Source organism: Equus caballus, chromosome 28, assembly GCF_041296265.1.
Source record: "Equus caballus isolate H_3958 breed thoroughbred chromosome 28, TB-T2T, whole genome shotgun sequence".
Taxonomy (NCBI): domain Eukaryota; kingdom Metazoa; phylum Chordata; class Mammalia; order Perissodactyla; family Equidae; genus Equus; species Equus caballus.
In genome coordinates, this window is record NC_091711.1 from 43,550,430 (window position 1) to 43,578,356 (window position 27,927).

Sequence of the window (27,927 nt, forward strand, 5' to 3'; positions counted from 1 at the left end):
AACAAGCTTCAGTCCACAAGGTGCTGGGGACGCTGGGGCGCTGAGTGGAGAGTCCGGCCCGCGCATGCGCGCCGCGGAGCGGGCGGTGCGGGAGGTGCACCCGGACGGGGAGGGAGGGGGAGGCGCGTTCGCACCCAGCAGTGCAGGCCTGGGCAGGTGATGGAGCAGCGGGGCAACAGCTGGAGAGCACGAATCTCTTTGGCCAAACCTGTACCAAACAAACATGTGCATATGCGTATATACCTTCAGGCCAGATGCAGAGGGAACATCTGTAATGTCCTGTTTTAATATCTTATTAACAAATTAGGAGGGGGGCCGGCCTGGTGGCGCAGCGGTTAGGTTTGCATGTTCTGCTTCAGCGGCCGGGGTTCGCTGATTGGGATCCCGGGTGCGGACGGACATGGCACCGCTTGGCAAGCCATGCTGTGGTAGGCATCCCACGTATAAAGTAGAGGAAGTTGGGCATGGATGTTAGCTCAGGGCCAGTCTTCCTGAGCAAAAAGAGGAGGATTGGCAGCAGATGTTAGCTCAGGGCTACTCTTCCTAAAAAAAAAAAAAGAAAGAAAGAAAAGGAGTGACTAGGCTGTGGTGGTTCTGGTTTGAAGTCAATCAGGAGATTGCATTCAAGATGTTGGCCTGGGCTGCAGCCATCTGAAAGCTCCACTGGGGGAGGACCTGCTTGCAGGGAGGCTGTATTAATCATGTTTTTTCATTTTCTGTATTTTGTTTTGACATCTTTTTTTCTTAAAGATTGGCACCTGAGCTAACATCTGTTGCCAATCTTCTTTTTTCTTTTCTTCTTCTCCCCAAAGCCCCCCAGTACATAGTTGTATATTCTAGTTGTAGGTCTTTTTGGCTCTGCCATGTGAGACGTTGCCTCAGCTTGGCTTGATGAGCGGTGCTAGGTCTCCACCCAGGATCCAAACTGGTGAAACCGTGGGCCACCGAAGCAGAGTGCGCAAACTTAACCACTCGGCCACAGGCTGGCCCCTAAATTCTTCTTTCAATACATTGTCTTCTCCATGTCATCACTCAGTCACCTTTATAAATTAAAATCCCTTGAGTACAAATGAGTCAGAGATGCATTCCCATGGCTGGCAAAGTTGGTGCTGGCTTTTGGCTAGAGGCCTTAGGGCCTCTCCACAGGCTGCTTAAAAGTCTTGATAACATGGCTACGATTTCCCTCATAGCCAGTGATCCGAAGAGATGAAGGCAGAAGCTGCAATGTCTTTTATGGAACCTTGGAAGTCGTATGTCATTCCATAATACTCTGAGTCCTGCAGCCCAGTTCTGAGTTGGTGTGGGCTGAGCTTCCACAGGGCATGAATTTCAGGAGGTGAGGATCATTGGGGGCCATCTCGGAGGCTGGCTGCCACAGGACATCATGGAAAATATTCCTTGCTTTTTTTTCCGCCCTTCCTTCAGAAGAGAATAAACAATTATACCCACCAACCTCTGCCCCCACCATAAGCAGATGTATCTGCTAAAGGCAGAGGCACAAACTTGATTTTTCAGAATGCAACTTCGCTGACATTGCGAAGAGGGATACTAAGTGCCTAGAACAAGCTCCTCTCCCTCCCTTCCCCATCACATCAGTTTGGGATTAAAGATAATGGAAATGCATTGTTTAGGATTTAACAATACCACAAATGAGCAATCTCTTTAACAAGATTATTGTTGTAAATGTAAAAATATTCCTTAATCATTAATCCTCTTGAGAAAACAGTTTCAGGAAACTTATTCTAAAACAGTTCCTAACCAGTGTTTGTTTGGGGTCAGAGGACCCTTTGAGACCTGATGAAAGCCACTGGATTCTCTCTCTGACATAAAAAGTTTATATGTAAAATTTTGCAACCTACTTCACAAGTAGCTGGATGGAAATTACTAGATTTCCTTCTTGCTTGCATGTCTAGGCCTTAGGAATTATTCATTCTACACTTTTGGAGCATGTATGTTAGGGCACTGCTGTGGGTGCAGGGGCATCACACAAGTTCCTGCTCTCTAATGAGGGCAATCATCAGAAAACAATCTGATATTAGTTTAGTTAAGGACAAGTTAAAAAACAGAATGTTACAGGGTTGGGGGAAGAAGGAAACATGAGATGGGGCAGCTAAGAAAGGCCCTAAGGAAGTGATGCTTGAATTAAGGCGAGCATGAGAAAACCACCAGTGCAGTAAAGGAATACCAAGTACAAAGAATCTGAGACAGGTTTGGAATGTTCAAGAAACCGAATGTGAAACACTCAGCAAAGAGAACCTGGTGGAGAGGTAGACACCGGACAGACAGTGGAGGCCATTAGGAGCAGGAAGAGCCATGGGAGAGTTTTTTCAGGTGATTTCAAATTGATGCTCTGCTCTCTGAAGACTGATGACATAGCCGTAGGGACTGAGCTTACACTCGAGTAGACTGGACACTAGGGATGAAGATCCCAGGAGCCCCCACCCCACCCCATTTCTTAGGGCTCTAGTGGGTAAGCCCTAGTTTCCATTTAGGTGGAGGCTGAATTCCTTCATCTCCCTCTACCCCCAAATTATGTCTTTTAGAGTGTGATTATAAAGATACATGTCCAACAAAACAAAGTACAAAGAAGAAAGTTAACTACTACCTCAAACTCCACCACCCACCAGTATGAAATTGCTTGGAGTGGGGTTATTAACATTGGGAGGAGCTGGGGCACTGACTGGCCCCGTAGGCACAGAACAGGCCTTAGGAGACAGGGTGATTGCCAGCCCTTCTAGCAATGCTTCCTACCGGAGGGGTACACTGACCCAAGCCGGCCGAGAGGGAACTAAATATAATCTATGCTCACTAGAGTGACCATTACAGTACCCATTTATTTGTACTTTGGAAGAAAATTTCTCAAGCTGAAATATCAGGTTCTCATGGTCCTTACCCTTAGATAAAAAGTAGATGAGGTGGGTGAGGTGGCAGGGGCTTTAGTCACCACCACCATTCCTCTCCACTGTCTAGCACATGCTGAGGGCTACTCAGAGCCCTAGTTCTGCAACAGTGATCCTCAGCTAGGGGTGACTTTGCCACCAGGGAATGCATGGCAATGTCTGTGGGGAGGGAGTAAGACTGCTACTGACATCTAGTGGGTCAAGGCCAAGGATGCTGCCAAACATTCTACATCACAGAAGGCAGCCCCTTACCACAAAGAATTATCCAGCCCCAGATCCAATAGTGCTGAGGTTGAGAAGCCGTGTTCTAGAGAGATAGCAACACCTCAATGATTAAGTCTGTACAAGACAATGTGAACTACCAGAAATCATCTGCTGGGAGGTGATCGCTTTTCCAGATTCTTGGTTAAAAGTCTGAGAGGCTGTAACCATTATAATGCTAAGCACTTCTTCATTCAAGTATTAGCTGGATACCTATCAAGAATGACACTCTTTAAATTGAAATATGAATATATTTCTTTATTAGGACACTCACAAGAATGACATATTAGCATTGTCCTTCTGATGTAATAAAGAATATATACATCTGACCCACACTGTGGCAGGAAACAGGGGTAGGGCTCTCAGAGCTGGTAGTGTCCACTGAAGAAATCTCCATCCACCAGAGAGGAGGTTTCCTTGGATTCCATCATCTCTGCTGCAGCTTCTATTCAGGTCTCCATGACTTGCCCAGAATCCTCCATTCCAGCACCAGTTGATGTGTTTTCTCTTGCCACTCCGGACTCCTTGAAGACTTAGGCCAACTGCCCCATGTCTCATTCGCCCAGGCCACCTCTGGAATTCTGCAGCACATCTCTTTGGTATGCTGCTACCCTAGCCCCCTGCCACCCTCAGGGGCAGGGCTGGAAGTTGAGAGGGGGAAATATATTGTATTACCAGAAGCAAACAGCAGGGGTACATTAGCAAATGACACTTGGACAAACACCTAACAACCTCACAGAATACATGCTCCCTCCCCAAATGCTATATAAGCCCCTAGAGAGCAAAGGAAACCCCTCAGTCATTTCAACATGTATGGAATGATTCTGTATGCCAGCCACAAGGGATACAAAGTGGGTGGCATTTACTTCCATCATGCTGGCACACAGTAGCAAAGTTAGCGCCTGGAAGCTGGAACCAGAGCTCTATCCTGGCTCTTCTCTGACTGTGAATGGTATCACCACTCTGCTTCACCCTGTTCTGCGCATTAGCTCATTTTCAGGGAGTGGAAGGGGAGGTTTCGGGTGGGGGGATGACGACCTGTAAATCAAAACAAAAATAATACAAAAATGCAAAAACCAGATTTAGTACTACAATATTTTATATCAGGAGAAGGTAGCTGGAAATACTACATGCTAAAACAGACAAAACGAGACACAACTTCTGGGGGAGGAGTCAGTGGGAAAAGTGTAGCAGAGGCCTCAAGTTTAGACTAAGAGCCTTTCAATGGACTGCTGAATTGACTGGATCTGCTGCTTCAGCTGTGAGCCTTCTTTGATGGTGACAGAACAGGCAATGACAGGCCTGGAGACCCCACAGGCCCGCCCCAGGGCCTGCTTGGAGCGCACAAACACATAGGGCACATTCTTGTCTTCACACAGCAGCGGGAGGTGCAAGATGATCTCCAGGGGCTCGGCGTCTGCAGCCATCACAATGAACTCAGAGATACCTCTGTTGAGGGTTTTGGTGGCTGTGGAGGGAAGGACAGAGACCAACAGGTGATGTGGGGTTTGGGCAGGGAAGCTACAACAAAGCAACTTGCAAGGAAAAGATACACAGGCGCAAGATAGCTGGGCAGAATCCTCAGGCATAAGCCATTCTGTGTGTCCCGTAGCAGCCTTAGGAAGTGATAATGAATTCAAATACCAATGAGTCATCCTCAATGTCTTTCTCAAACACATCAATTTTGTCAAAACACATCTTGAATGAGACCACTTCTTTCCGCTCCTCTGCTGTCACACTTGTCCAAGTCACCACCGTCTCTTGCCTGGTGGACTGAAACAGCTTTCACACAAGCTCCACCAGCACGAAGCAGTGTAGTGCAGCATTTTCTCAAACTCTGATCACGGATGAGGGTTTTACCATACCAATCTGCCGCGATCAATTCTTCTGGAAAGCGCACACCACATGCAACTCACCAAACAAGTTCAACACCCCATAGCCTTGTTCAAATGCGTGTTCCTGACTGCTAATCCCTGTGGCCCAGCTCTAGCCCACGACCACACTCTGCACTAATGCTGGAGTGCTGGACAAAAGAGCACAGATTCGAGAGCCACCCGGCCCGAGTTCAAACCCTGGCTCTCATTCTCATTAGAAGGTAAATGTGGCAAATGTGAACAATTGGTGGATCGAAAAAAGTTCTTAGTCTACTAACCTTTAGCATCTAATGCCAAAATGCTGCTCTAAATCCTCCCATTGGTCCCAATTAGTAGTATCCAGCCCTCTTTCCATATTGGAAATCTAGATCAGAGATCCCAGACAGAGACAGTGCCTTTGACACTCTCCCTGGAGCACTCTCTGGCTGCCTTACCCTCATTGGCTCCTTTCCGAAGCTGCTTGTAGTTACACGACTGCTGAACAAGGTCCAATAGTTTCTTGGTGAGGTGGGCGTCTGCAAGGGGGTAGGCCTTTGGATTTACATCAGCCTCAGTCTATGGGGGGAAATCAAAGCATCAGTCAAACGGAACCAGAAGTTGTTCCAGACAAATCACAAAATACTTTAATCAACATTGATCGAGAGCCACAACGGTCAGCTTCCCTGCTCCCTCACCCCCAAACACACACATCTAATAACTGATACTGGCCTGCCCACTCTCAACTTAGAAAAACTGAAACATATTAGCATAAAAAAAGAGTTAGCAATTACATAGTCCAGTAATGTATACTAAAGCTTACGTACTTTTATTTGCTTCTCTTTAGCCTAATACTTAGTAATATTACAGCCAATCGATTATAATGGGCTCCCATGGCTCAGTATCCATTTGAGTCACATGGGGGTAATCTTTAAATCTGAATTTCCATACTCCACTCCAAACTTACTGAATCAAAATTCAGGTATAATTTATAGAAACGGAGCACAAGGTTCTCTCTCTCCATTTAATATTCAAATCATCCTCTGTTCTCAGCAAGAATCCTGGTTTTCAAAACATCAAAATATTTTCTCATTTATTCGACCCTACAATACACACAAAATGGCTTCAGAACTGCTATTACGAATACCGCCTCTACCAACAACAAACTCACCCAAGTCAACATTTCTTTTTGTTCTTAGAATCTATCTATCTAACTAAAGCCACCCAGTCAGATGCTGTGAGGAAAGATCCTTGTGGTCAGCAATTTGATACACAATTAGGGTTCTTTTGTATTCAGCTTGCTTAAAAAAAAAATTCTTTAAAACTTGACTTTTCAAATATATAAAACATCTACCTGGGTTCCAGAGTCAAAGCTATGCTAGTGAGCCAACAGTGTTTTGAAAGCTGGTGAACAGCAAAGCATTTATCCTGCCTTTCCTATACAGACAGTATCCAGGTAACCAAACAGTAGATGAGAAGTTTCCCTTGTATCGTTATTCCACATAATAGAGGAATGATACAATTAAGTATCACCACCTTACAACTCATATTATCAATCCAGACATTGATTAACAGCTACCAACATCACAAAAGATACCACGTGATGATGACCCCTCTTAAAGAACAAAACATCTATGATCAAGTAGTCTTGGGGGAAAAAGAAAATCTGACCAAGCATTTGATTCCAATACTAGATATCTGATATTAAGGAATTATTAAATTGGGGGGTATTATAGCAGCATTGTGGTTGTTAAAAATCCTTATTTTATAGATACATACTGTAATACCTATGGATAAAATGTGATGTCACTGGGATTTGCTTCAAAATAACCCATGTATGGGGCTGGCCCGGTGGCGCAGCGGTTAAGTGCGCATGTTCTACTTTGGCGGCCCGGGGGTTTGCCGGTTCGGATCCTGGGTGCGGGCATGGCACCACTTGACAAGCCATGCTGTGGTAGGCGTCCCACATAGAAAGCAGAGGAAGATGGGCACAGATGTTAGCTCAGGGCCAGTCTTCCTCAGCAAAAAGAGGAGGATTGGTAGCAGATGTTAGCTCAGGGCTAATCTTCCTCAAAAAAAAAAAAAAAATCCATGTAGGGAATAAACTGATTGGGATCTCACCTATTCCATTTCTTCCACTTCATTCCCACCTCTGGAGTTTAACCATTTTCATTAATTGCTCATTTGTTTTCCATGTGATTCTTTTTACAAATATATACTTACATGTGAGTATATGTTAATGCTGTATATATAATCTGGGTGCAGCCTCCCACTACCATCACGTGCACAAGTGGTTTGTCCGTGGTGGTCCGTCTAACCCTGGGTTTGGAGGCGGCACCGCGGTTCTAGGCAGTGACCCATTGGGGGCAGACCAGGCGAGAACACTCACCATTGCATCTGCCTCAGCGGTCTCCTGCCTGATACCGCAAGGACATGGAAACGACCCACCCGTTGGGAGCAGGAAGTGACAGGAGGCAGATTGCACCAAGACGCCTGGTCCCTAACACATCACGATGGGTGAATTTGTTATGGTCCCAGGGTGAAGAGGAATTAGATGAGGGCTGGAGGAGTTCCCTGAAGAAGTGGGGAAGAAAGGTCTCATTATTTGTCTGCTCTTCTCCATATATTTTAGAATCAGCTTTTGAAGGGCCACACAAAAAAAACACCACCCCTGCTGATTTGTAGATTTAATGTAATCTCAATTCAGGTAAAACACCTTTAAGATACAGAATCTGTCAATCTATTTAAACAACTATACTTAATTTAGTGCTTTTAAAGAAACCGTTACAATTTCTCCAACAGGTTTAACATCTTTTTGATTTACTCCTAGATACTTCAGGTTAAGAAAATTCACTTTATTTCCTAATGTACCAAGAATTTCTTCTTTTATAAATGAACTGGTGGTGAATTCTATCAGATTTTTTGTACTGACTCAGATAAGTAAGACTTTTTTCCTCTGATTTTTTTTTCCTTAGGATTTAGGGTTTATTTTCTATTTTAGTAATTTCTGCTTTTGTTTTTTTCGGTTCTGTCTACTTTCTTTGGTGTTATTTTGTCTCCTTCTGTTCTTTTCTTGCCTTTTTAATCCCCCTTTTCCCAACATAAGCATTTGCGGTTCCAAGTATATCCTACGTGCTCTGGTATGTGGTATTTTCATTATTGCTCAGTTCTGTTTTCAAATTTCCATTGTAATTTACTTATCTGACCCCTAAGTTCTCTTATATCTTCTTTTCAAACACTTGGGACTGATTTCTAATTTATTTGCCTTTTGGTTGGAAGAACACAGTCCGTATTACTATCAATCTATTTAAGTTTGTTGAACTTGCTTTATGGACTCAGTAGGTGGCCAATTTTCATAAATGTTGAAAAGTGCCTTCTACAGTTGTTGGGTGCAGTACTCACTAGATTCACTACAACCCTAAGATTAAGTTTATTTATAATATTGATCAAATCCTCTATTTCAATACTGATGTTTCGGCTTCATAATTTATCAATTATATACTTAAATGATATATAATTGCCTATTTGTCTATTTCTCCTTGTAATTATGTCATTTTCATTTTAATCATACCTTATTTTTTAGACACTACTTTTACGAACGCCTTTTGCCTTAAAACCTCTTTCTTTCTCATGTTTACATAGGCTACACCACACTGTTTAAATTGGCATATATTTTCCCTTCTTTTTACTTCCATCTGTCTTTTAACTGGAACACTTAATCCTTTTCTATATTTATTTAAGTACTGATATACTGGGTTCCGATCTTTCTTCATTTTGCCTTCTATTTGTCTCAATTGTTCTGTTTCTTTTTCTTTCTTTCTTTCCTTTGGGTTATCATTTTTTCAATATTTTTCCCTCTACTGGTTTAGAGTTATACATCATTATTCTTTTGGTGGCCACCTGAGAACTCATAACACATGTCCTTAACTTATCAAAGTCTAATGCTCATCAACACTGTCACCCTCCTCCTAAACAATAAAGGACCCAACAACACTCATTGCAATCATTCCTCAAAAATATACTTTTAAATATGTCAGTATTTCCATTGTGGTTCCAACAGCCCATCTCTGGAATTTAGGATTCTCAACTCTCAACATCAAGTGCATAAAAAGGGAAGACTTCAGGAGCTTTGCTTAGTGTGTATTTATTCATCTTTTAATTTTTTCAATGGTTAATTAAATGACTGAATGAATGAAATTATATTGCTAGCTTTCACTCCTAGCTTGATTGGTTTGGTCTCCCTGTACACCAGACAGACCAAACCTGCAAAGTTTTGATTTAAAAACAAATACTTTGTGCTCACTGACTCTCAACCAAGTATCAGGACAAGTGTTTAACATGTGTTATCTCATCTAATTTAATCCTCACAACACCCTCATGCATTGTTAACTCCATTTTACAGTTGAAGGAAATTTCTCATAAGTTCCACCTGAGACCATCCAATTCCAAAACTTTTCTTGGAACTGCCTAAGATGAGCACTGGTTTAGAAGCTTCAAGTTCTACGCTCAGCCACTCACTAGCCTCAAAATGGGGGGGGGGGGGGGGGGGGGGAGAGGCGGGAGGGAGGGAGTGAAAAGGGGGAAAGATACCCGCAGGGATCCAAGCTCCGCTGGAAGGATTAAACCTCATTATGGAAGTGGAAGCGGTTTGCAAACTCTTCCCTCCTTACCAAGTGCCAACCAAAACTAGCTACCAGGCTACACGATTTGACTAAGAGCTGGAGACCACCGAGAGTTCAGAGGAGCCGCACGTGGTGCTACCAGGACCTCTGATTTCTGAGACTACCGCCTCGCAGGAGGAGCCTTTCCTGCACTCCAGGCCAGGGTTCGGGCTCACTCCACATTCCCCAGAGGCCCCCAAACGTCAAAGGCTCCTTTAAGTTCCTGGCACGTGTAACAAGCGGCGGGCACCAGGCGCGGACCCATGGAGATCTCTCCCGCTCCTGAACATCAGCAATGGGGAGGTGGGGTAGGAGGAAGTTGATCCCAAACCAGGGTTCCACATCATCCTCTAGCGACCCCCAAAAGGAAAAATAAAAAAGATGGGGCCAAGTTTTCACGTCCAACTTTCTACTTTCTCTCACGTGGGTTGATTTCTTTCTCCCAGGCCGGCCCATGCCCCATCCACTCACCGAGGCCTTCGGCCATGCGCACAAACTGCTGCAAAGCCCCGCTCGATCACAGCAGTTGGGACCCTGAGGCTTCGGGTGTTCCCTCCTCGGGCCGGGCTGTTGGGACCCACAGCTGCGCGAGTACTAACTCCGGGCCGGGTGGCTGGGACTCGGCGGCGGCCGGAGCTCTAACCCCGGGCCCGGCGGACGACACCGCGCACGTTCCAGCCCCCGACAGGCCAGTGAGCGATCGGAACCCCGAGTCTCCGGGTTGCGGCTGTTGGGCCAGAAGCACGTACTCACCATGGCTGCGATTCCGCGGTCTCGCCACCCTCGGAGCGCAGGCGACGTCAGAACTCGAGCGGTCTCCTGGGCCGGAAAGTCGCACAGAAGCAGTGGAAATGGCCGCGCGCGGCAGGAAACGGAAGTGACGTCACCGCGAGCCGCCGGCCTTCACTCCCTGAGGGGCACCCGAGGGGGATGCGCTTAAGTTGTGGGCGAGGCGGTGCTTTTTGCTGTTTTTATTATCATTTTACTATAAATTATTGGCGGAAACAATGAATTAAACATTCAAAAAATAACACCAAAACAAAGGTTTTAATGGTGTCCTCATTCCATTGCCAGTTTATCTTTGATCGCATTCTTGTGCTTTCACAATCATCTTTGTGACCCTACACTGGTGAGGGAAAGGTATGGAGGTGATAGGTAATCCTAAATCTTTTCCTTCATATTCAGAGATCCTTGTTAAAATTTCTGATGGGGAGTGGAGTCCACTGGAAATGGAATTCATTGAGTAGGGAATTCAGGAAGAAGAGCAGGTTTGGGGGTGGGGATTGAGTTTCTGTAAGGTTGAGTTCGTAGATGTCCTAGGACACCCGTTTTCTTCTGGCTAACATACTGCTCTTTTCTCTATGTGCTCTAAATAGACTTTATTTAAGGCTGGACTCATGCCTCACTACCTCTAAGAGGTCCTCCCTGTTCCTTATGGCCCTTTGTCATCTCTCTTCAACGTGATGCCAGGCACATCTTGGGACCATTTGGTTCTAGCCAAAACTAGACCATTATGGGCTAGTTCCAGTTAATTCCTTTGGAAACCTAGAAGCAGAGACCTGGTAGCACCCTTAGGAATCATGCAGTGCAACCGCTTCATTTTACAGATACTGAGACCCAGAGAAAGTGATGCCAGCCCTGATGTCAGTTTCCCTACATTCAACCCAGTATATATAGGGTTAAAACCAAAGCACTCATTCCCTGCTTACTCCCTGGCTTCCTGCCTCCAGAATCCACTATCCTCCATGGAGACAGACACCACCAAGGACAAGCACCTGCGTTCATTATCTCCTCCTGGCAAAGAGATACAGGCTGATGGGAAAGCTGCTGACCACCAAGGTCATGGGCTCCCTCCTCTCTGCAAGTAGTCTCAAGGCCAAAGACAGGCTGGTGGGAAAGCTCTGACCAGCAAGGCCATATTCTCCCCATCCCCTACCTAAAACCCAAATAAAAACCTGTTCTTTTAGCTTTTCGGGGAGTTTGGGATTTCAGCATTAGCTGCTCTCACTTCTTGCTCAGCTCTGTGCAATAATAAAGTTCCTACTTTCTTCCACTACACCCAGAGTCAGAGACTGGCTTGCTGTGCAGCGGGTGAGCGAACTCACTTCAGGTTCGATATCAAAAGGAAGCTGCTTGCCCAGGGTCACAGAGTGAGGCAGTGGCAGAACCAGAACTGGACCCTGGGGTTTTTGGCTATTGGTCTGGTTACTTCCACCACATCTGGTTGCTCTGCCTGAGAGGACTTGTGGCCCTGGGCAACAGGATGGGTTTGAACTGGATCCAGGACTGAACATTTGTTACAGCAACTCGCCCCCCTCAATCAAAGTTTACCTCATGCAAATCCGAAATTATTTGTCAAAGAAAAAAAGCTCGTCTCCAAATTAAGAAAGCTCACTGATGGCTCCTGTTTAAGAGTAGAACCTGTGATTTGGACTCTCCTCCTTACTTCTCTTGGATCCTGTTTCATGTTTCCATATTAATTGGACCTATGAGCCATCACTGTTGGGTAATGAAACCTTATTATTCCAATTTACAGTCATAGATATGTCCTTTATAACAATTTCTGATTATTATTTGGCCTTCCTGGCATCTTGGGCCATCATATCCCAGATCTCCTCAGTAATGACCGATAGGGGCTTGATGTTTTTATGACTATGAATAATGATACAATACACTTTACCTAATTAATTCTGTTTCCCAACTATTTAATAACTAAATTCCCATGTTCTCTCAAACTAGCCTACCCTTTTATATCTTGCTGTTTTCCTTGCTAGTAAGTTAATAAATATTGACATACGCTCAAGATCAATTTGTCCTTTGTCACACTTCTGCACTTAAAACCTTAAATCCTTGCCATGGCTTACTAGGCCCCTCTCCATCAGTACTCCCCACCCCACCCCATATTACAGGCCCAGCCACCTCCTTTTTCTACCCTGAGCACACCCCAATCTCTCCAACCCCATCCATCACCCTTTGTTGGGAGTGATATGCTCCATTATTCTGCTTAGCTAACTCCTGTTCATCACTTCTTCAGTGAAGCCTCCTTGATCACCTAGACCAGGTAATTGCCCCTGGAGGATGGACCCACAAGCCCTTTGTTTTTTTTGTTTTTTTTGTTTTTTTGAGGACGATCAGCCCTAAGCTAATATCTGCTGCCAATCCTCCTCTTTTTGCTGAGGAAGACCGGCCCTGAGCTAACATCTGTGCCCATCTTCCTCTACTTTATATGTGGGATGCCTACCACAGCATGGCTTGCCAAGCAGTGCCATATCTGCACCCAGGATCCGAACCAGCGAACCCTGGGCTGCCGAAGCGGAACGTGTGCACTTAACCGCTGTGCCACCGGGCCGGCCCCATCCACAAGCCCCTTGTACTTGCCCTTTATAGTGCTCTTTGATCTTATCTTTATTCAGTGTCCACCTTCCCAAACATACTGAGAACTCTGTGAGAGCAAGCCTTTTAGCTACCTTGGACTTTGGATACCTATCTTCTGGCACTATGCCTGGCCCAAAAGAACTGCTTGTTTCACTTAGGGATCTTTGGTGGCAAACAACCAAAAAGGAATTTGGTAAAAGACTTTGTGGCAGAGCCCAGAGATTCAAACGGAGCTGGTTGTGAGAGCGGGACTAGCCTTACAGACTTCCTCCACTGTCAGTGGCCTCCAGCCAAAGACCACCAGGAGCGCCCCTATGGTGTTATCACTCACTGCAACAAGGGAGAATTCACATCATGGGGAGCTGTGGGGCTTCTCAATAAGAGGGTGTTATAAAGGATTTACTATGGATTTGAGCTCATGTTGGGTGATTTTGGGGAGAGTTCAAGGAAGAGAGGTTTGCTCTGGATTAGATGCTGTTAAGAAGTATGAGTGGGGCTGGCCCCATGGCCGAGTGGCTAAGTTCGCATGTTCCACTTTGGTGATCCGGGGTTTCACCGGTTCGGATCCTGGGCACAGACACAGCACCACTCGTCAGGCCATGCTGAGGTGGCATCCCACATAGCACAACCAGAAGGACCACAACTACAATATACAACTATGTACTGGGGGGCTTTGGGGAGAAGAAGAAGGAAAAAAAAAAAGATTGGCAACAGATGTTAGCTCAGGTGCCAATCTTTAAAAAAGAAAAAAAAGAAGTATGAGTAACTCTATGATTGGGCATCTTAATAAATCTTATCTACAAGTTGGAAGGACTGAAGTGAGGCTAAAGCTATAACTGGTAAAGGAATAGTAGTCACTCATATTAAACAGGATAAGGGGATGTTTGGTGCTTTTTGTAGTTTTGATAAGGTTTGTTGTTGTCTGTATTCAGACAAGATTAAGGACTTGTCTTGTGTTTGTCTTGATTTTCACAGTTAGAGTGGCTTTATCTGATATTGATGTTCTGTGAAATTATGTTCAATAGGAGAACACTAAGGCCTAGCTATTAGTGTCAGGCCAGCTCCTAGCAACATCAAGGCCTAACTGATAGAGCTGAGCCAGTTCCTAGCAGCCGTGGGCTGCTTTTCTTTTTCTTACCAGATTCCTATTCCTACTTTGCATCTCTGTTCTTGATATTTAGAGCCCTGGCAGAGAAAGCCCAGTTGGCCCAACTTAGGTCACACCTCCACTCCTTGGTTGTCCTGGGTCTGTGAGAGAGTATTAGGTATAAGCTAGGGTGACATTCAGCCAGGATTCATTATGTGGCGTATTGTGTTCTTAAAATAAAGAAATACTTCCCAACTGGTTGGCAAATAGGTAATGCCCCTCTCCTGGGATGCTCAGGACCACCTACAATTGAGCTATTAAAGGGTTAAGGCTTGGCCCATTCTTACTAGCTGATGTCCTTGCCTGCTCAGTCAATATTTTGAAATATAACCTTTAGATGAAAGACAGTCTTCAGGGCAGCATTTATTCTCCCGCCAACACTGATCCTGAGATGAGAAAAGTAATTCCCCAATAGAAAATCAGGATACTGTGAGCACAGAGGAAAGGATGCTGGGTGGTCAAACTGGAATGTACATGTTTAATACAGTGCTCATTAAATGTTTGATATTGGATAGACAGATGGACAAATGGATGAAAATATCTGACAGGAAGAAAGAAATCAAGTAGACTGCAGGTTACATCACCCCATCATACATGGGGAGACCTTAATCTCTTCACTCCAGAGGACAAGGATGTTTAAAACAAATTCCTGATCCTCTTAATTCCTTTTGGGAAGTTCCCCAATGCTGTACTTAGCTGCCTTGAAGGTATGCTAGCTAGCCCTGCTGCCAGGTTCAGCAGCTGGAGCTGAGGCTGGGTCATCAGGCTCCTTTGTGAGGTGGCCTCAGTGACATAGGTGCTATGAGGCAGGAACTACACCCCACAAACTGGCTGGGTCAGCCATACCAGTCCTGTCTTCCAACTCCCTCACACCACCTGCCTAACCTAAGCTTTGTCATGTTGCTGCCACTGCTGGGTGCCTGTGCTGTGGTGGGGCCATTCCAGGGCTCTGAATGGGAGCCAGTACAGGACCTGCTCTCTGAGGATCGCAGCTGCAGGGACCCTCGGTGCTGCGGCAACCTACTCATCTTCTGCCTCTTTCTGATCTGGCAGGTCCAGCGGTATTGGCGCCAGGTCACCAGGAGCCATCTCAGAATGAAGAAGGTCATCAAGGTGAAGGGACCCCACAAAATTCCTCCCCTTAGCACTATGATTGTCTCGGTCACTTGTTATGAGAACCCTGTTCTATGCCCTGTATACCAGAGATGAATTACCTTGGAGAACTCAGACTGGTCAGGGAGAGCACCATCAGGCCCCAAACCCAGGAGTCACCCTTGACTCCTTTCTCTCTCACTCCACACATTTAATCCATCTACAAGTCCTCTAGGCTCTACTTGCAAACCATATCTCAAATCTGATCACTTCTTGCAACCTCACCACACACCCCTGGGCAAAGCCGCCCTCATGTCTCACCTGGACTGTAGGCACTGCCTCTGCCTGGTTCCTGCTGCCTCTCACCCACCCACAGTCAGCGCTCCACGCAGCCGATGGAATGACCTTCCTCTTGCCCTCTCTTTAAAAAACAAATTTAATCCAAGGATAATATACCTACACAGATTATAAGTGTGTAGATCATTGAATTTTCACAAACTGAACATATCCATGTGCAGCACCCGGATCGAGAAACAAACCATGACCGGCAGCCCAGAAGCTTGCAGTCGCAACGATGCTGATTTCTAATAGCATAGACTGGTTTTGCCTCTGGGGAATCATGTGGTAACTATTCTTGTGCACCTGGTTTAAGCCTAACATTATGCTTGTGAGCCAGAACAAACTTCTAAAAACAGTTCATAGCACTTTGCTGCTCAAAACCCTCCGACAGCTCTTATGGATACTCTCCTCATCAAACTCAGAATAAAATCCAACTCCTAACCACAGTTCCAAGGCCCAGAATGATCTGTCCTGTGTTTCTCTCTGACCTAGTCTCCCAGTGCTCTCCTTGTCACTCGTTCCGTTCTGGCACATGGGCCTCCTTGCTGTTCTTGTACATGTGGCCTGTTCCAGCCTCAGGGCCTCTGCACTAATGTCTTCTCTGCCTACAATGCTCTTTCTTCAGATGTCACTTGGTTTACCCTTCACTTCATTCAGGTCTCCAGTCAAATGTTACCTCCTCTGAGAGGCCTTCTCTTACCAATCTGTCCAAAGGAGCTAACCCATTCCTACTCTGCTTTTATTGCCATCAGAACACTTTCAATAACTAGCATTATGTTGTATACTTGGTTATTGTGTCTTCTGTACCTAGAAGATAGCTCATAACAAGGACTTTGTCTTGTTCATGCTGGTACCCTCAGCACCCAGAACAGTGTCTGGCCTGGGATAAACTATCTTTCTTGAATGAATGAATACTATCAGCCCTAAGGGAAGTGACTCACCTTTTCCTGGCCCCCAGCATCCTCATCTGGATGGATAATGGGGATTATAATTCTGATCTATGAGACATGTGTGTGCAAGGATTTTGCTTCTCTGTTCTCACCTACAGGTGCCACCACAGAAGTGGGCAGTGCCCTCCAGGAGACATGACACTTGTTTTGGTCTGATCCATGAATTCTTCAGTCCTGGCAAGTTCAGGGGCCTGGATGCTCATATCCAACAATGGGCACAAAAGAAGAGATGGGAATACCAGAGGAGCCTCCAGGAATCATGGACCAAATACCTGTTCTCTTGGCAGCACTCAGGTCAGGACTCACCTTGGGATTTCTACACCCCTTCTGAGCCCATCTTTTGCACCACCTCCTTTTCAAGCACCTGTATGCTCCCTCAGGACAGTTCTTGGGAAGCATGGCAGGTACCCTGGTGTCTCAGTGATGACCAGACTCACCCGATTTGCAAGCCACTGCCCCCTGCCCTGGACATGTACCAAAGGATGGAGCAGCTGCTGATCCACTCCCAGGAAGAACTGGTGCCACTGGAGCATGTTGTCAGCATGAGATCCCACCCTACCTCCGTGACTTTAGCCTCTCTCCCAAACCTCCCTTCAGCTCAGAGGCTGCAATTCCGTTCCAGAGAGTTCCTGCCTGTTCCTTCCAACCAACAAGTAGGAATGCCCATCTGGAAGTCCTGGGGCTGCCCCCAAGAGGCCTGGGCACAAAGGAGGGAAAACCAAACACTAGGCAGAGAGGATAGTAGAGAGATCCAGATTCCAGGGTGGGTGAAGCAGAGAGAGAGCAAAGGGGAGGATGCTTGGGAAATGCAGGCATCTGGAAGGCAACTTCCAATAAATGTTAGGATGGAGGACAATGCAGAGACTAAGGTCCTGGAGCAGGAAAGCCAGAAACTAGCAATAAGAAAAGCTTATGGAGAGATCCTGACACCAGGTTGGGAGAACCAGGAGCAGGTGGGATTTGAGAATAGAGCCCAAATTCAGGAACCAGGGAAGAGAAACCAGAGGGAGGCTGGAGGCGAAAATCCTCCTGAAACTTGGACACATAGAGGAGAGAACCAGGAACAGTTAAGATGTAAAATTGATGCAGAGACCCAAATACCAGAGTGGGAGAAACAGGATGGGAGTAGAAATGAAGATGCTGTAGAGACTCAGGTATTTGAGAAGAAAAAGAGAGAGGCCAGAGGGGAGGATGAAGGAGAGACCCAGGCCCAAGGATTAGGTAAGCAGGGCCAGACTGGAAGTGAGAATGGTGAGGAGACCCAGGTGCCAGGGTGGCAAAAAGAAGACCAGCTTAGATGTGATACTGGTACAGAAATTCAGGCAGAAGAGAGGAGAAACAAGGACCAGGATGGAGGTGAGACTGTTGTGCAAACCCAGATATCTGAGAGGGAGAACCTGGGAGAAGTAAAAAAAGAGGATGGCATAGAGACCCAGGCCCTTGGGTGGGGAAAACAGAAATGCATTGGAAGTGAGGATGTTACAGAGATCCAGACATCAGGGTGGGAGCAGCAGGATCAAGGTGGAAGTGAGAAACCTGGGAAGATCCAAGCATCTAGAGGAAAGATCCAGAAACAACTAAAACATGAACTTCGAGTGGGGTGGGGAAACCAAGGCCTGAGAAGAGGGGAGCATGTAGGGGAAACTCAGATATCTAGAAGCAAGAACCTCAGGGAGATAAGAGAAGAGGATTGGGTAGTGATCCAGGCACCATGGTGGGAAGACCAGAGACCAGCAGCAAGTGAAATTGACAAAGAATTGGAGATACCATGTTGGGGGAATCAGGACCAGATTGAAGGTGAACATAGAGCAGAAATTCAGGCACTAGAGAAGAGAGACCAGAGAAAGGATGGAGATGAAGATGGTACAAATACCCTGGTACCTGAGGCAGAGAGCCAGGGGCAATTAAGAGGTGAAACTCACATAGAGACCCATCCACCAGGGAGGAGGAGCCAGGAGCAGTTTGGAGATGAGAACAGTACAGACATTCAGGCACCAGGGCAGAGAAATCTGCGAGGGGTTAAAGGTGAAGATAGTAAAGACATCCAAGAACTTGGGAAAGAATACCAGGGTCAATTAAGAAGTGAAATTAATGCAAAGATTAAGATTCACACGCCAAAGTGGAAGAATCAGGAACACATTAGAGGCAAAGATGGTGCAAATACCCAGGCATCTGAGGCACAGAACTGGGGAGAATTAACAAGTAAAACTTATGGAGAAACTCATTCAGCAGCATGGAAGAAAAAAGAGCAAGTTGGAAGTGAGAATGTTGCAGAAATTCAAGCTCCAGAGGAGAGAAGCCAGAGAGAAGCTGGAGATGAGGATGGTACTGAGACCTGGGTACCTGGGGAAGAAAACCAGAGTCAATTAAGAAGTGATATTGATAGAAAGACCCATGCTTCAGAGTGGAAGAACCAGGAGCAGATGGGAGGTGAGAATGGAACAGAAATTCAGGCACCAGAGAAGAGAAACCAGAGAGAAGCTAGAGGTGAGGGTGATAACGAGACCTGGGTACCTGGGGAAGAAAACCAGGATCAGTTAAGAAGTGATATTGAAAGAAAGACCCATTTATCAGAGTGGAAGAACCAGGAGCAGATGGGAGGTGAGAATGGAACAGAAATTCAGGCACCAGAGAAGAGAAACCAGAGAGAAGCTGGAGGTGAGGATGGGGTAGAGATCCAGAAACCTAAGAGAGAGAACCAGGGACAATTAGATAGTACAATCGGAGAGAGCCATTCACTAGGGAGGAGGAACTGGGAGCAGACTGCAGCAAAGAATGATGCAGAAAATCAGATATTGGAGAAGAGAAACCAGAGAGAGTTTGGAAATGAGGATGATAGAAAGATCCAGAGCCTTAGGGGAGGGAACCAGACACTGTTAAAAAGTAAAGTTAATAGAAAGACCTGTTTATCAGAGTGGAGGCACCAGGAGCAGATTGGAGGTGAGAATGGTGCAGAAATTCAAATACAAGGGAAGAGAGGGACCACAGGTGATGATGGTACAGAGACCCAGGCTCCTGGGGGAGATTACCAGGGACAGTTAAGAAGTAAAATTGATGGAGAGGTCCAGCTACAAGGGCAAGGAAACCAGAACAAGGGTGGAGATGAGGATGCTGCAGAAATCTGGGACATAGGGAGCCAGAGAAAGTGCAGAGCTGAGGATGCTGGTGGGCCTCAAGTTCCAAGGGGAGGAAACAAGGACAAGGTCAGAGGAAAGGATGCTGCTAAAGGTAATTTCCAAGTTGACTGTTCAGAGGGTGAGGAGTCCCCAGCTCTCATTGGCTCCAGATATGGGGCCATGGGACAAGACCAGGCAGTGGCCTCTGCTCCCTGTCCTGAGATAGAGCCTCTCCTCGACCAGGGTGAACTCTTCTGGCTTCCCAGTGGGGAGGGAGAACATTTGGCTGTCCAGAGGATGGCACCTACCAGAAAGCACAGAACGAGGGTCAGTCCAGCCTCCCGGCAGGCCCAACCTAAACCCCGGAGAAGCCGACAAAGGGACAAAGGGGTGGATCTAGGGAAGGCCTCTGGCCTGACTCAGCGGCTCCAGAACCCACCATCTCTGGCTGCTCCCCTGGGCCTGCCCTCTGCCTACTCCCCTGTCTCTTGTAGCCAAGCCCCTCAAGCTGCCACAGCTCTGGTGGTTGCTCCTACTGCCCTCACAATCCTTCCCAAGTGGCCAGTTCTCAAGAAGAGCCAACGACTGCTCCTGGAGTCCCTCATGCGGCGAAAGATTGCGCACCTGAAGTGGGGCCTCCCGCAGCGGATCCTGGAGTCCCATGTGCTCTTTAATGTCTTAGGACCACGCCCACTGCCCCTTGCTGAGGTGAGGCTCCCCAAATTATACACAGCCTGTGAGCTCCAAGGGCAGCAGGAAAGTCATTGTGAGGCCCAGGATTCCAGGCCAGGCCTTAAGTCCCCAGAGAGGTCTCAGAGGGTTCAGCCCCCAGAAAGAAAAAGCTCAAAACTTCCTATACAGGCCAGAGCTCTGGAGAAGTGTGGATCACACGGGTCACAGCCAGTGGGCATTTCCATCCATCCTGAAAAGCCCAGGAGAGTCAGGCCACCAGGGGGCCCCAGAGAACCACAGAAAGTCCAGGAAGAGGCTCCTCCTAGGGCCAACCTCCCTGCTCCCAGAAACCCAAGGCCTGCGGCAGAATCTAGGAGTTGGTGTGGCCAAGAAAGAGCTGGAGAGCCTTCCAGTGAGAATAGCAGGGGCAGGAAAATGGTCAGGCCAGGGGTCTCCCAGATGGCAAAGAGGGATCCCAGCAGAGTGAGGACCTCATACTCCAGGATAGGCCACGACCACTGGAAGAAGGAGCACACATCCCAGGAGGCCTCTAAGCCCCCCAGATTCAAATGTCAGCAGCCCACCCACTGGAGAAGAGGAAGACTGGAGCCTGCAGAGGGCAGAGGGCCTGGGCAGCAGGCTTGCTCCTGTTCCACAGACGCCTCCAGCTTCAAAGGGAGTCTTCACTCTGCTGTAGCGAGGCTGAGCATGACCCTTCTGGACAAGATATCCTGGTCCTCACACCCGGCCAATCCCCAGCACTCAGCGCCCAACCTGAGCCTGAGGGATCCTGATCATACCCTGCTTCCCAAAGTGGGTGACCCACATGCAAGGAAGGACAGCATGGGAGTCCACGCTTCTTTGGAGAGGGAACTTCAGCCACCAGGTCACTGCTGTGCTGGGGCTGCTCTTCCCAAGACAGAGAGCCCCCAGGGTCAAGGGGAAACTGAGAACCCCCATTGTGCCCCACAAAATCCACTAGCCTCCAAAAAGTTTGGTTTTATGAAGCATTTGAGGTGTTTTCTGCTCCAACATGGCTTTAGAAAGTAGGTGGCAGACACAGAGTTCTCAGAATACACCAGAGAAGGCATGAGAGTGGCTGCTCACCCTCAAAGTCTCTAATAAAATTGGTTTTTTGGGTTCCGTGGGGTTCTGATTTCTTTGGCATGTGTTTTCTGACCTGCCCCCTTAGGGTTTGAGACACTTTGTTGGTGGATAGAAGCCACTTCTACCCTATGGTTTTGAAGGTTTGGGGAATGTGGGTCAACCCATTGTCATCTCCTAAGTACTTCCCCTCACCAGCTCCTCACAGTAGGGTTCACTGAGGTTTCTGTCATGGTTCTGTCCTGCCCTATTCCAAGCTAATTCTGATTGAGGTAGGACATTCAAACAGCCTCAGCTGCTTGGGGGGAGGGGTGGTGCTCTGCACTGGACACAGTTATTCAGATCCTTTTGATCACAAGGAAGGGAGCTGATCACTGGGCATCTGTCCTGCTGGGATTCTGCTGCCCATAAACAGACTTCATGGAAACCCCCCCTCCCCCCATTCTCAAGCACTGCCAACCATGATTACTTGTTGCTTTGCCTGGTCCACCTGTGGGACATCCTGGAGCTAACTGTTTTAATCAAGTCTGAAACTTCTGAGCCAAAGGGCTGTATGTTTTATGATACTTCTGTAGACAGCTTCAGCAGGTGGAAACAGATTCACAGAGCCTAAATCAGTGAGTGGTGGAGCTGGGAACTTAATTCAGGTTTTCTCCTTTTCTATCCTTTATCCTCCCTCCCTTCTTTCCTTTCTCCCTCCCTTTCTTCCCTTTCATTGTTTTCCTATTTTTTTATTGAGGTCATAATAGTTTCTAACATTGTGAAATTTCAGTTGTACATTATTGTCAGTCACCATATAAATGTGCCCCTTCTGCCCTTGTACCCACCCCCCAACCCCTTTCCTCCTGGTAACCACTAAACTGTTCTCTTTGTCCGTGTGTTAGTTTATCTCCCACATATGAGTGAAATCACACAGTGTTTATTTTTCTCTGTCTGGCTTGTTCGCTTAACATAATACCCTCAAGGTCCATCCACGTAGTTGCAAGTGGGATGATTTTGTCTTTTTTATGGCTGAGTAGTATTCCATTGTATATATATACCACATCTTCTTTATCCAATCATCAGTCGATGGGCATAGCTTTCCTATTTTTTAATTAATTGTGAAACCCATATATGCTCATTAAAGAGTTTAGAAAATTCAGAAAAGGAAAAATAATCCATAATCCCATCATTTAATGTTTTGATGTCTTTCTTCCTATGCATTGCTACCCATAGGGTGTTCCCATAGCAATTCATGCCTACCTCTGCTATAGATAGCACTTAGACTGTGGTAAGCAGCCTCCAACAAGGCTCCCGATGCTCCCTACCTCCTGGTATTCATGCCTTTATGTATTCTCTTCTCCTTGAGTATGGATTGGATCTAGTGACTCACTTCTAACAAATAGGATACAGCAGAAATGATGGAATGTAACTTCTGAGAACAGGTTACAAAGACTCTAGTTTCCATCTTGGGCACACACTTCTCTTCGTCTCTTGCTTGCTCGCTGAGGGAAGCCGCCCTCCATGTTGCGAACTGTCCTATGAGAAGGCACATGTGGCAAGGAACTGAGGAGGCCAGTGGACAACAGCCATCAGTAAAGTGAGGCCTTCAATCCAACAGCCTTTGAGGAACTGAATCACGCCACCATTTGAGTGAGTGTGGAAGCAGATCCTTCAGCCCTAGTGAGTCTTGAGACGACTAAAATCCCAGGAGAGACCTTGAGCCAGAGTCACTTAGCTAAGCCGTGCTTGGATTCCTGATCCACAGAAACTAGGAGATTATAAATGTTTGTTGTTTTAAGCTGCTAAATGTTGGGGGATATTAGTTTTCTATAGCTACTGTAACAAATTACCACAAATTGGTGGCTTAAGACAACTGAAATTTATTTTCTCATAGTCCTGGAGGTCAGTGTCTGAAGTCAAGGTGTCAGCAGGGCTACGCTGCCTCCAAAGGCTCTAGGGAACATCATGTCCTGGTCTCTCCCAGCTTCTGGTGGCTGCATTTTTTTTGTTGGTGGCACCATCACTCCAGTCTCTGCCTCCGTGGTCACACTGCATCATCTTCCTTTACTCTGTGTGTCTCTTCTCAAGACACTTGTCATTGGATTTAGGGCCCATTGGATACTCCAGGACCATCTCCTCATCTCAAGATCCTTAACTTAATTAAAACTGCAAAGATTCTTTTTCCAAGTAAGGTAACATTTACTGGTTCCGGGGATTCAGATGCTATATTAGTCTGCTCTAGCTGCGATTACAAAACACCACAGACTTGGGGGCTTAAGCAACAGAAATTTATTTTCTGAAAGCTAGAAGTCCCAGATCAAGGTTCTGGCTGGTTCAGTTTCTGGGGAGAGCTCTCTTCCTGGCAAGTAGATGGTCACCTCACTATGTTCTCACATGGCCTTTCCTAGGTGCATGGACCTGGAGAGAGAGATCTTTCTCTTATCCTCTTTTTATGAGGCCACCAAGGCTATTGGATTAGGGTCCCACCCTTATGACCTCATTTAATCTAATTACTTCCTGAGGGCCCTATCTCCAAATACAGTCACATGAGGGTTTAGGGCTTCAATATCTGAATTTGGGGGGTACAATTCAGTCCATAGCAGACATGGAGATATCTCTTTGAGGGTCACCAAACCATTATATGGGGTAATTTGTTATGCAGCAATAGATAACTATTACACACATACTCTATTACAATAATTTGCTTGTCTGTCTCCTTGACTGGACTTCTAGTTCCTTGAGGAGAGGGACTGTCTCTTGCTCACTTTTGAATTTTCTAGCTCCTAGCATAGCTCCTGGGTCAAAATTTTGTCAAAAAGAATACATCCTTTGTTGGCATTTAGAAAATACATGAATAATATTTAATGATATGGAAGATGTACATGATATATTTTCCTCTGAGAAAAGCAGTTTACATACCTTTGTATGTTGCTGTTGTAACAATGTATAGAAAAAGATTAGAAGAAAATATAAAAATATTTTTTCTTTTATTTTCTTCATTGAACATGTATTACTGGTATAACGTATTTAACATGTGTCGAATAAATGTTTTTTGCTTATTTATTTTATATACTTGTATATATAATTCTGCATCTTTTGTACACTTAGCATTTTAACAAGAATTTTTCCATCTTAACTTTTCTCGAACATTATTTCATAACACTCCATGGAATAACAAACCATTGTTTTCCAAACTATTCTGCCATGGAAAGCATTTTTCCACTCAGTCACACTGCTTCTGAGCGTAGAAAACACCTCTTGAACTTATCTCCTTCAACATTAACCCGTTGCTGGGCACTTTGGTGCTAAATTAATCCTTGTAGATTGACAGCTTGTTATTGTTGATGTATTTAATGATAAACCACTTTTTCTTCTTCAGCATTCCTTGTGTGCTCACAAAGTCTGAAGTGCTGTGCAGCTGTCTGTGAGAGGATATTTTAAGGGGAACGTCTTAGATTCTTTGAAAAGTGTCACGTAAATTTTAAATAATAATACTAATAGCTTTTAGATAAGAATCTCTGAGATTGTAATTTTTTAATTGTAGAAACAGACTGCTTCCTTTCCTTTCTTTCTTAAGGCTAACGATAACTGCTTTATAAGTGCTTTTTTTTTTCCTTGAGAAAGGTTGGCCCTGAACTAACATCTGTGCGGGTCTTCCTCTACTTTGTATGTGGGTCGCCCCCACAGCATGGCTGCTGACAAGCGGTGTAGATCAGTGCCTGGGATCAGAACCCCGGTCGCCAAAGAGGACGGGACCTAACTTAACCACTAGGCCACTGGGTTGGCTCCTGTAATGCTTTTTCAACCTTCAGTGTGGTGAAGACCAACTCCTGATGACTCAGAGCTAACCAGCTCTGACTGACTTGAACGCCCTCTAGCCTCCCGGTGCCCATCAGGCGCCCTCAGCAGCCGCTGCTCTTCTGAGATTGCGTTGCCCTCCGTTTGCGCAGGCGCATTACCCTCCCGCTCTCAGGCTCAGGGCTCTTCCAAGTGCGCTTGCGCAGAAACTGCGCGGGAAAAGGTGCAGCAGCGGCAAAGTGCGAGCTGAGAGATGGCTGAGAGGGAGGCGACGGCAGGCCCTCCGCGGCTGAGGAGGGACGAAGAGGCGGCGCTGCTCTTCGAGAGGGCCCATTACCGGCACGACCCGCGCTGGCTGCTGCCGGTGCCCCCACGCCTCTGCCTGGCCTGCGCCCTGGAGCTGCTGCCGGAGCCCGGCGTGTCGGTGCGAACTGGGCCGTGGTATCTCCCTCCCCAAACGGGGCCGCCCCCCGTGAGACCAGCTCCCTAGACCCCGACGCCCCTTCCCTAAACCACACCGGCCCACCCGCCTCGTTAAACCCACCCTCCCACAGGCCTGCTCCCCACCCGGCCAGAGCGACCTTCTTCACTGAACCCCCTCAGCCTCAGTTTACCCCGCGGGCCGCCCTGCCGCGAGCCGAGTATCCCCTTTCCAAAGCAGGCCCTGCCCCTGGCTCTGTGCCTCAGCGGGGCCTCTTCCCGTCCGCGCTCAGTCTGGGGCCCCGGGACCCCCGGACTCCGCCGCGCGCTTCCCACCTTCCCTCCCGCGTCCCTGCCGCTGCCCTTTCTCCATTTCTCCAGCATTTTCTCTGGCTTCCTCCCATTTTAGTCCGCGCGCAGCCGTGGGCCGCGGGGCCCTCCTTCCCTTCAGGTGTCTGAGGGTGTAAATGCCGAGCAGGGGGCTGCCTGGGGCTCTATGGCGGGAACGAGGGGGAGTTACAGTCACGCGGGAGGGAGGCGAAGGGGAAGAGCCCCCTAGTGGGCAGAGCTGGCTGAAACGTGGGCTGCCTGTTCCCTCGACGCGCCGCCTTTGCAGTGAGTTTTTTGTCCTTGGAGGCATCTCAAATTCCTGGGAGGGGAATTTGTGCTTCGGCTGTGGAGGATGGGCTAGATCAGCGGTTCTGAGGTTTTTAGAAAGTATTGGGGCTGGCCTGGTGGCAAGTGGTTAAGTTCCAGCACACTGCTTCTGCAGCCCGGGGTTTGTGGATTCTGATCCCGGGTGTGGACCTACACACGGCTCATCAAGCCATGCTGTGGCAGCGACCCACATACAAAATAGAGGAGGATGGGCACAGATGTTAGTTAGCTTGGGGCCAATCTTCTTCACCAAAGAAAAAAGTATTGAGGACCCCAAGGAGCTTTTGCTTATGTAGGTTATATCCACTGATATTTACTGTGTTAGAAATGAAAACAAAATTTTAAAATGTTCATTTAAAAATAATAGTAAATCCATTACATATTAACATAATTATTTTTATTGTGGCAAAATATACATAAAATTTACCATTTTAACCGTTTTAAGGGTATGGTTCTGTGGCATGAGTAATTTAAAAAATAAAAATAACTGTCTTTTCCAAAACCAAAAAGATAGTGAAAGGAGTGCCTTTGTTTTACATTTTTGCAAGTCTCTTTAATGTCTGGCCTAATAGAAGACGGCCGGATTCTCATGTATTCCTTTTTTTTTTTTTGAGGAAGATTAGCCCTGAGCTAACATCTGCTGCCAATCCTCCTCTCCTTGCTGAGGAAGACTGGCCCTGAGCTAACATCCATGCCCATCTTCCTCTACTTTCTATGTGGGACGCCTACCACAGCATGGCTTGCCAAGTGGTGCCATGTCCACACCCGGGATCTGAACCGGCGAACCCAGGGCCGCCAAAGTGGAACGTGCACACTTAACCGCTGCACCACCGGGCCGGCCCCTCTCATGTATTTCTCCATTTAATCTGTTGTGATATCATATGTCATGTAATCTTTGAAACTCTACTGTATACTTGTGAGAGAATAGGAGTAAAAAAGGCAAATAGCATCTTAATATTATATGAAAATAATTTTGACTTCGTGGATCCCCTGAAAGGGTTTTGGGCACCCTCAGGGGTCCCCAGGCTACACTCTGAGAACCACTGGGCTAGCTGATAACATCTGAGATATTGTTGAGGTCAGAAGTTCTGAGGCAGCCATTCTTGGATAGTGAGTCAGAGATACGGAGATGAATAAGACAGTGTGGTAGGGGAGAAAATAATGGAACACGTTACAGGGAACTTAGAGGGGACATATTTGTGGTCAAGTGCTGGGTGGGATAAAGATGGAAATTAGGAAGGGTTTTCTAGAGGAGGAAGCATCTGAATTAGGCTTGAGAAGATGGGTGGGATTTGGACTAGAGGAGACAGGGGAGCTTATCTCAGGAGGTAGGTACCAGCAAGGACGACTTTGGGGAGGTAATCAGAGTGTTTGGAAGTTGAGGGAGGTGCAATTAGAGAGCCAGGTTAAGATCAGTCTCTTGAAGAGTTTGAATGCCAGCTAGGAACCTTGGACTTAATCTGTCAGGAAAGAGAGTCATTGAGATTTTTTGAGTAACTCGTTTAGGTCACTAGCTTAATGTATTATGTGGGAGGAGTTGGTGAAGGAGAACGGGAGACTTGGAATAGCACAGGATAGAGGCAATAAGAGATGCAACTTCACC

General features: G+C 46.7%; 2 protein-coding genes and 1 non-coding gene across 4 annotated transcripts in view; 2 read left to right on the forward strand and 1 right to left on the reverse strand.

The window, feature by feature from the left end:
- Nucleotides 1-3,398: 3,398 nt before the first annotated feature.
- On the reverse strand, nt 3,399-10,584 carry SNU13 (small nuclear ribonucleoprotein 13). Of its 2 annotated transcripts, XM_023631134.1 has the most exons (4): nt 10,426-10,545; nt 7,401-7,585; nt 5,470-5,590; nt 3,399-4,629 (listed from the first exon to the last, which is right to left on the reverse strand). In XM_023631134.1, exons 2-4 carry the CDS (start codon nt 7,401-7,403, stop codon nt 4,367-4,369), a joined length of 387 nt encoding a protein of 128 aa, XP_023486902.1. In that variant the 5' UTR covers nt 7,404-7,585; nt 10,426-10,545; the 3' UTR covers nt 3,399-4,366. The 2 variants fall into 2 exon arrangements, with proteins under 2 accessions (XP_023486902.1, XP_001502645.1); XM_001502595.6 differs by lacking the exon at nt 7,401-7,585 and having other exon boundaries at nt 10,426-10,584.
- Nucleotides 10,585-14,997: 4,413 nt separating this feature from the next.
- On the forward strand, nt 14,998-21,506 carry LOC100629531 (uncharacterized). Its single transcript, XR_011433466.1, has 2 exons — nt 14,998-15,307; nt 16,674-21,506. It is a non-coding gene; the product is annotated as an uncharacterized protein (transcript).
- A 3,921-nt stretch (nt 21,507-25,427) lies between these two features.
- Nucleotides 25,428-27,927, forward strand: part of MEI1 (meiotic double-stranded break formation protein 1) — a 69,794-nt gene continuing 67,294 nt past the window's right edge. Inside the window, exon 1 of the mRNA XM_001502603.6 lies at nt 25,428-25,671. Coding sequence (XP_001502653.4) covers nt 25,501-25,671 — 171 coding nt within the window. The 5' untranslated portion in view covers nt 25,428-25,500. The remainder of the gene's footprint in view (nt 25,672-27,927) is intronic.

Excerpts from the sequence above, each read along its gene's own strand:
- SNU13 (XM_001502595.6), bottom strand. Across the intron at positions 4,630-5,469 it reads TCGGAAAGGAGCCAATGAGG|CCACCAAAACCCTCAACAGA; the intron begins GTAAGGCAGCCA and ends TTCCCTCCACAG.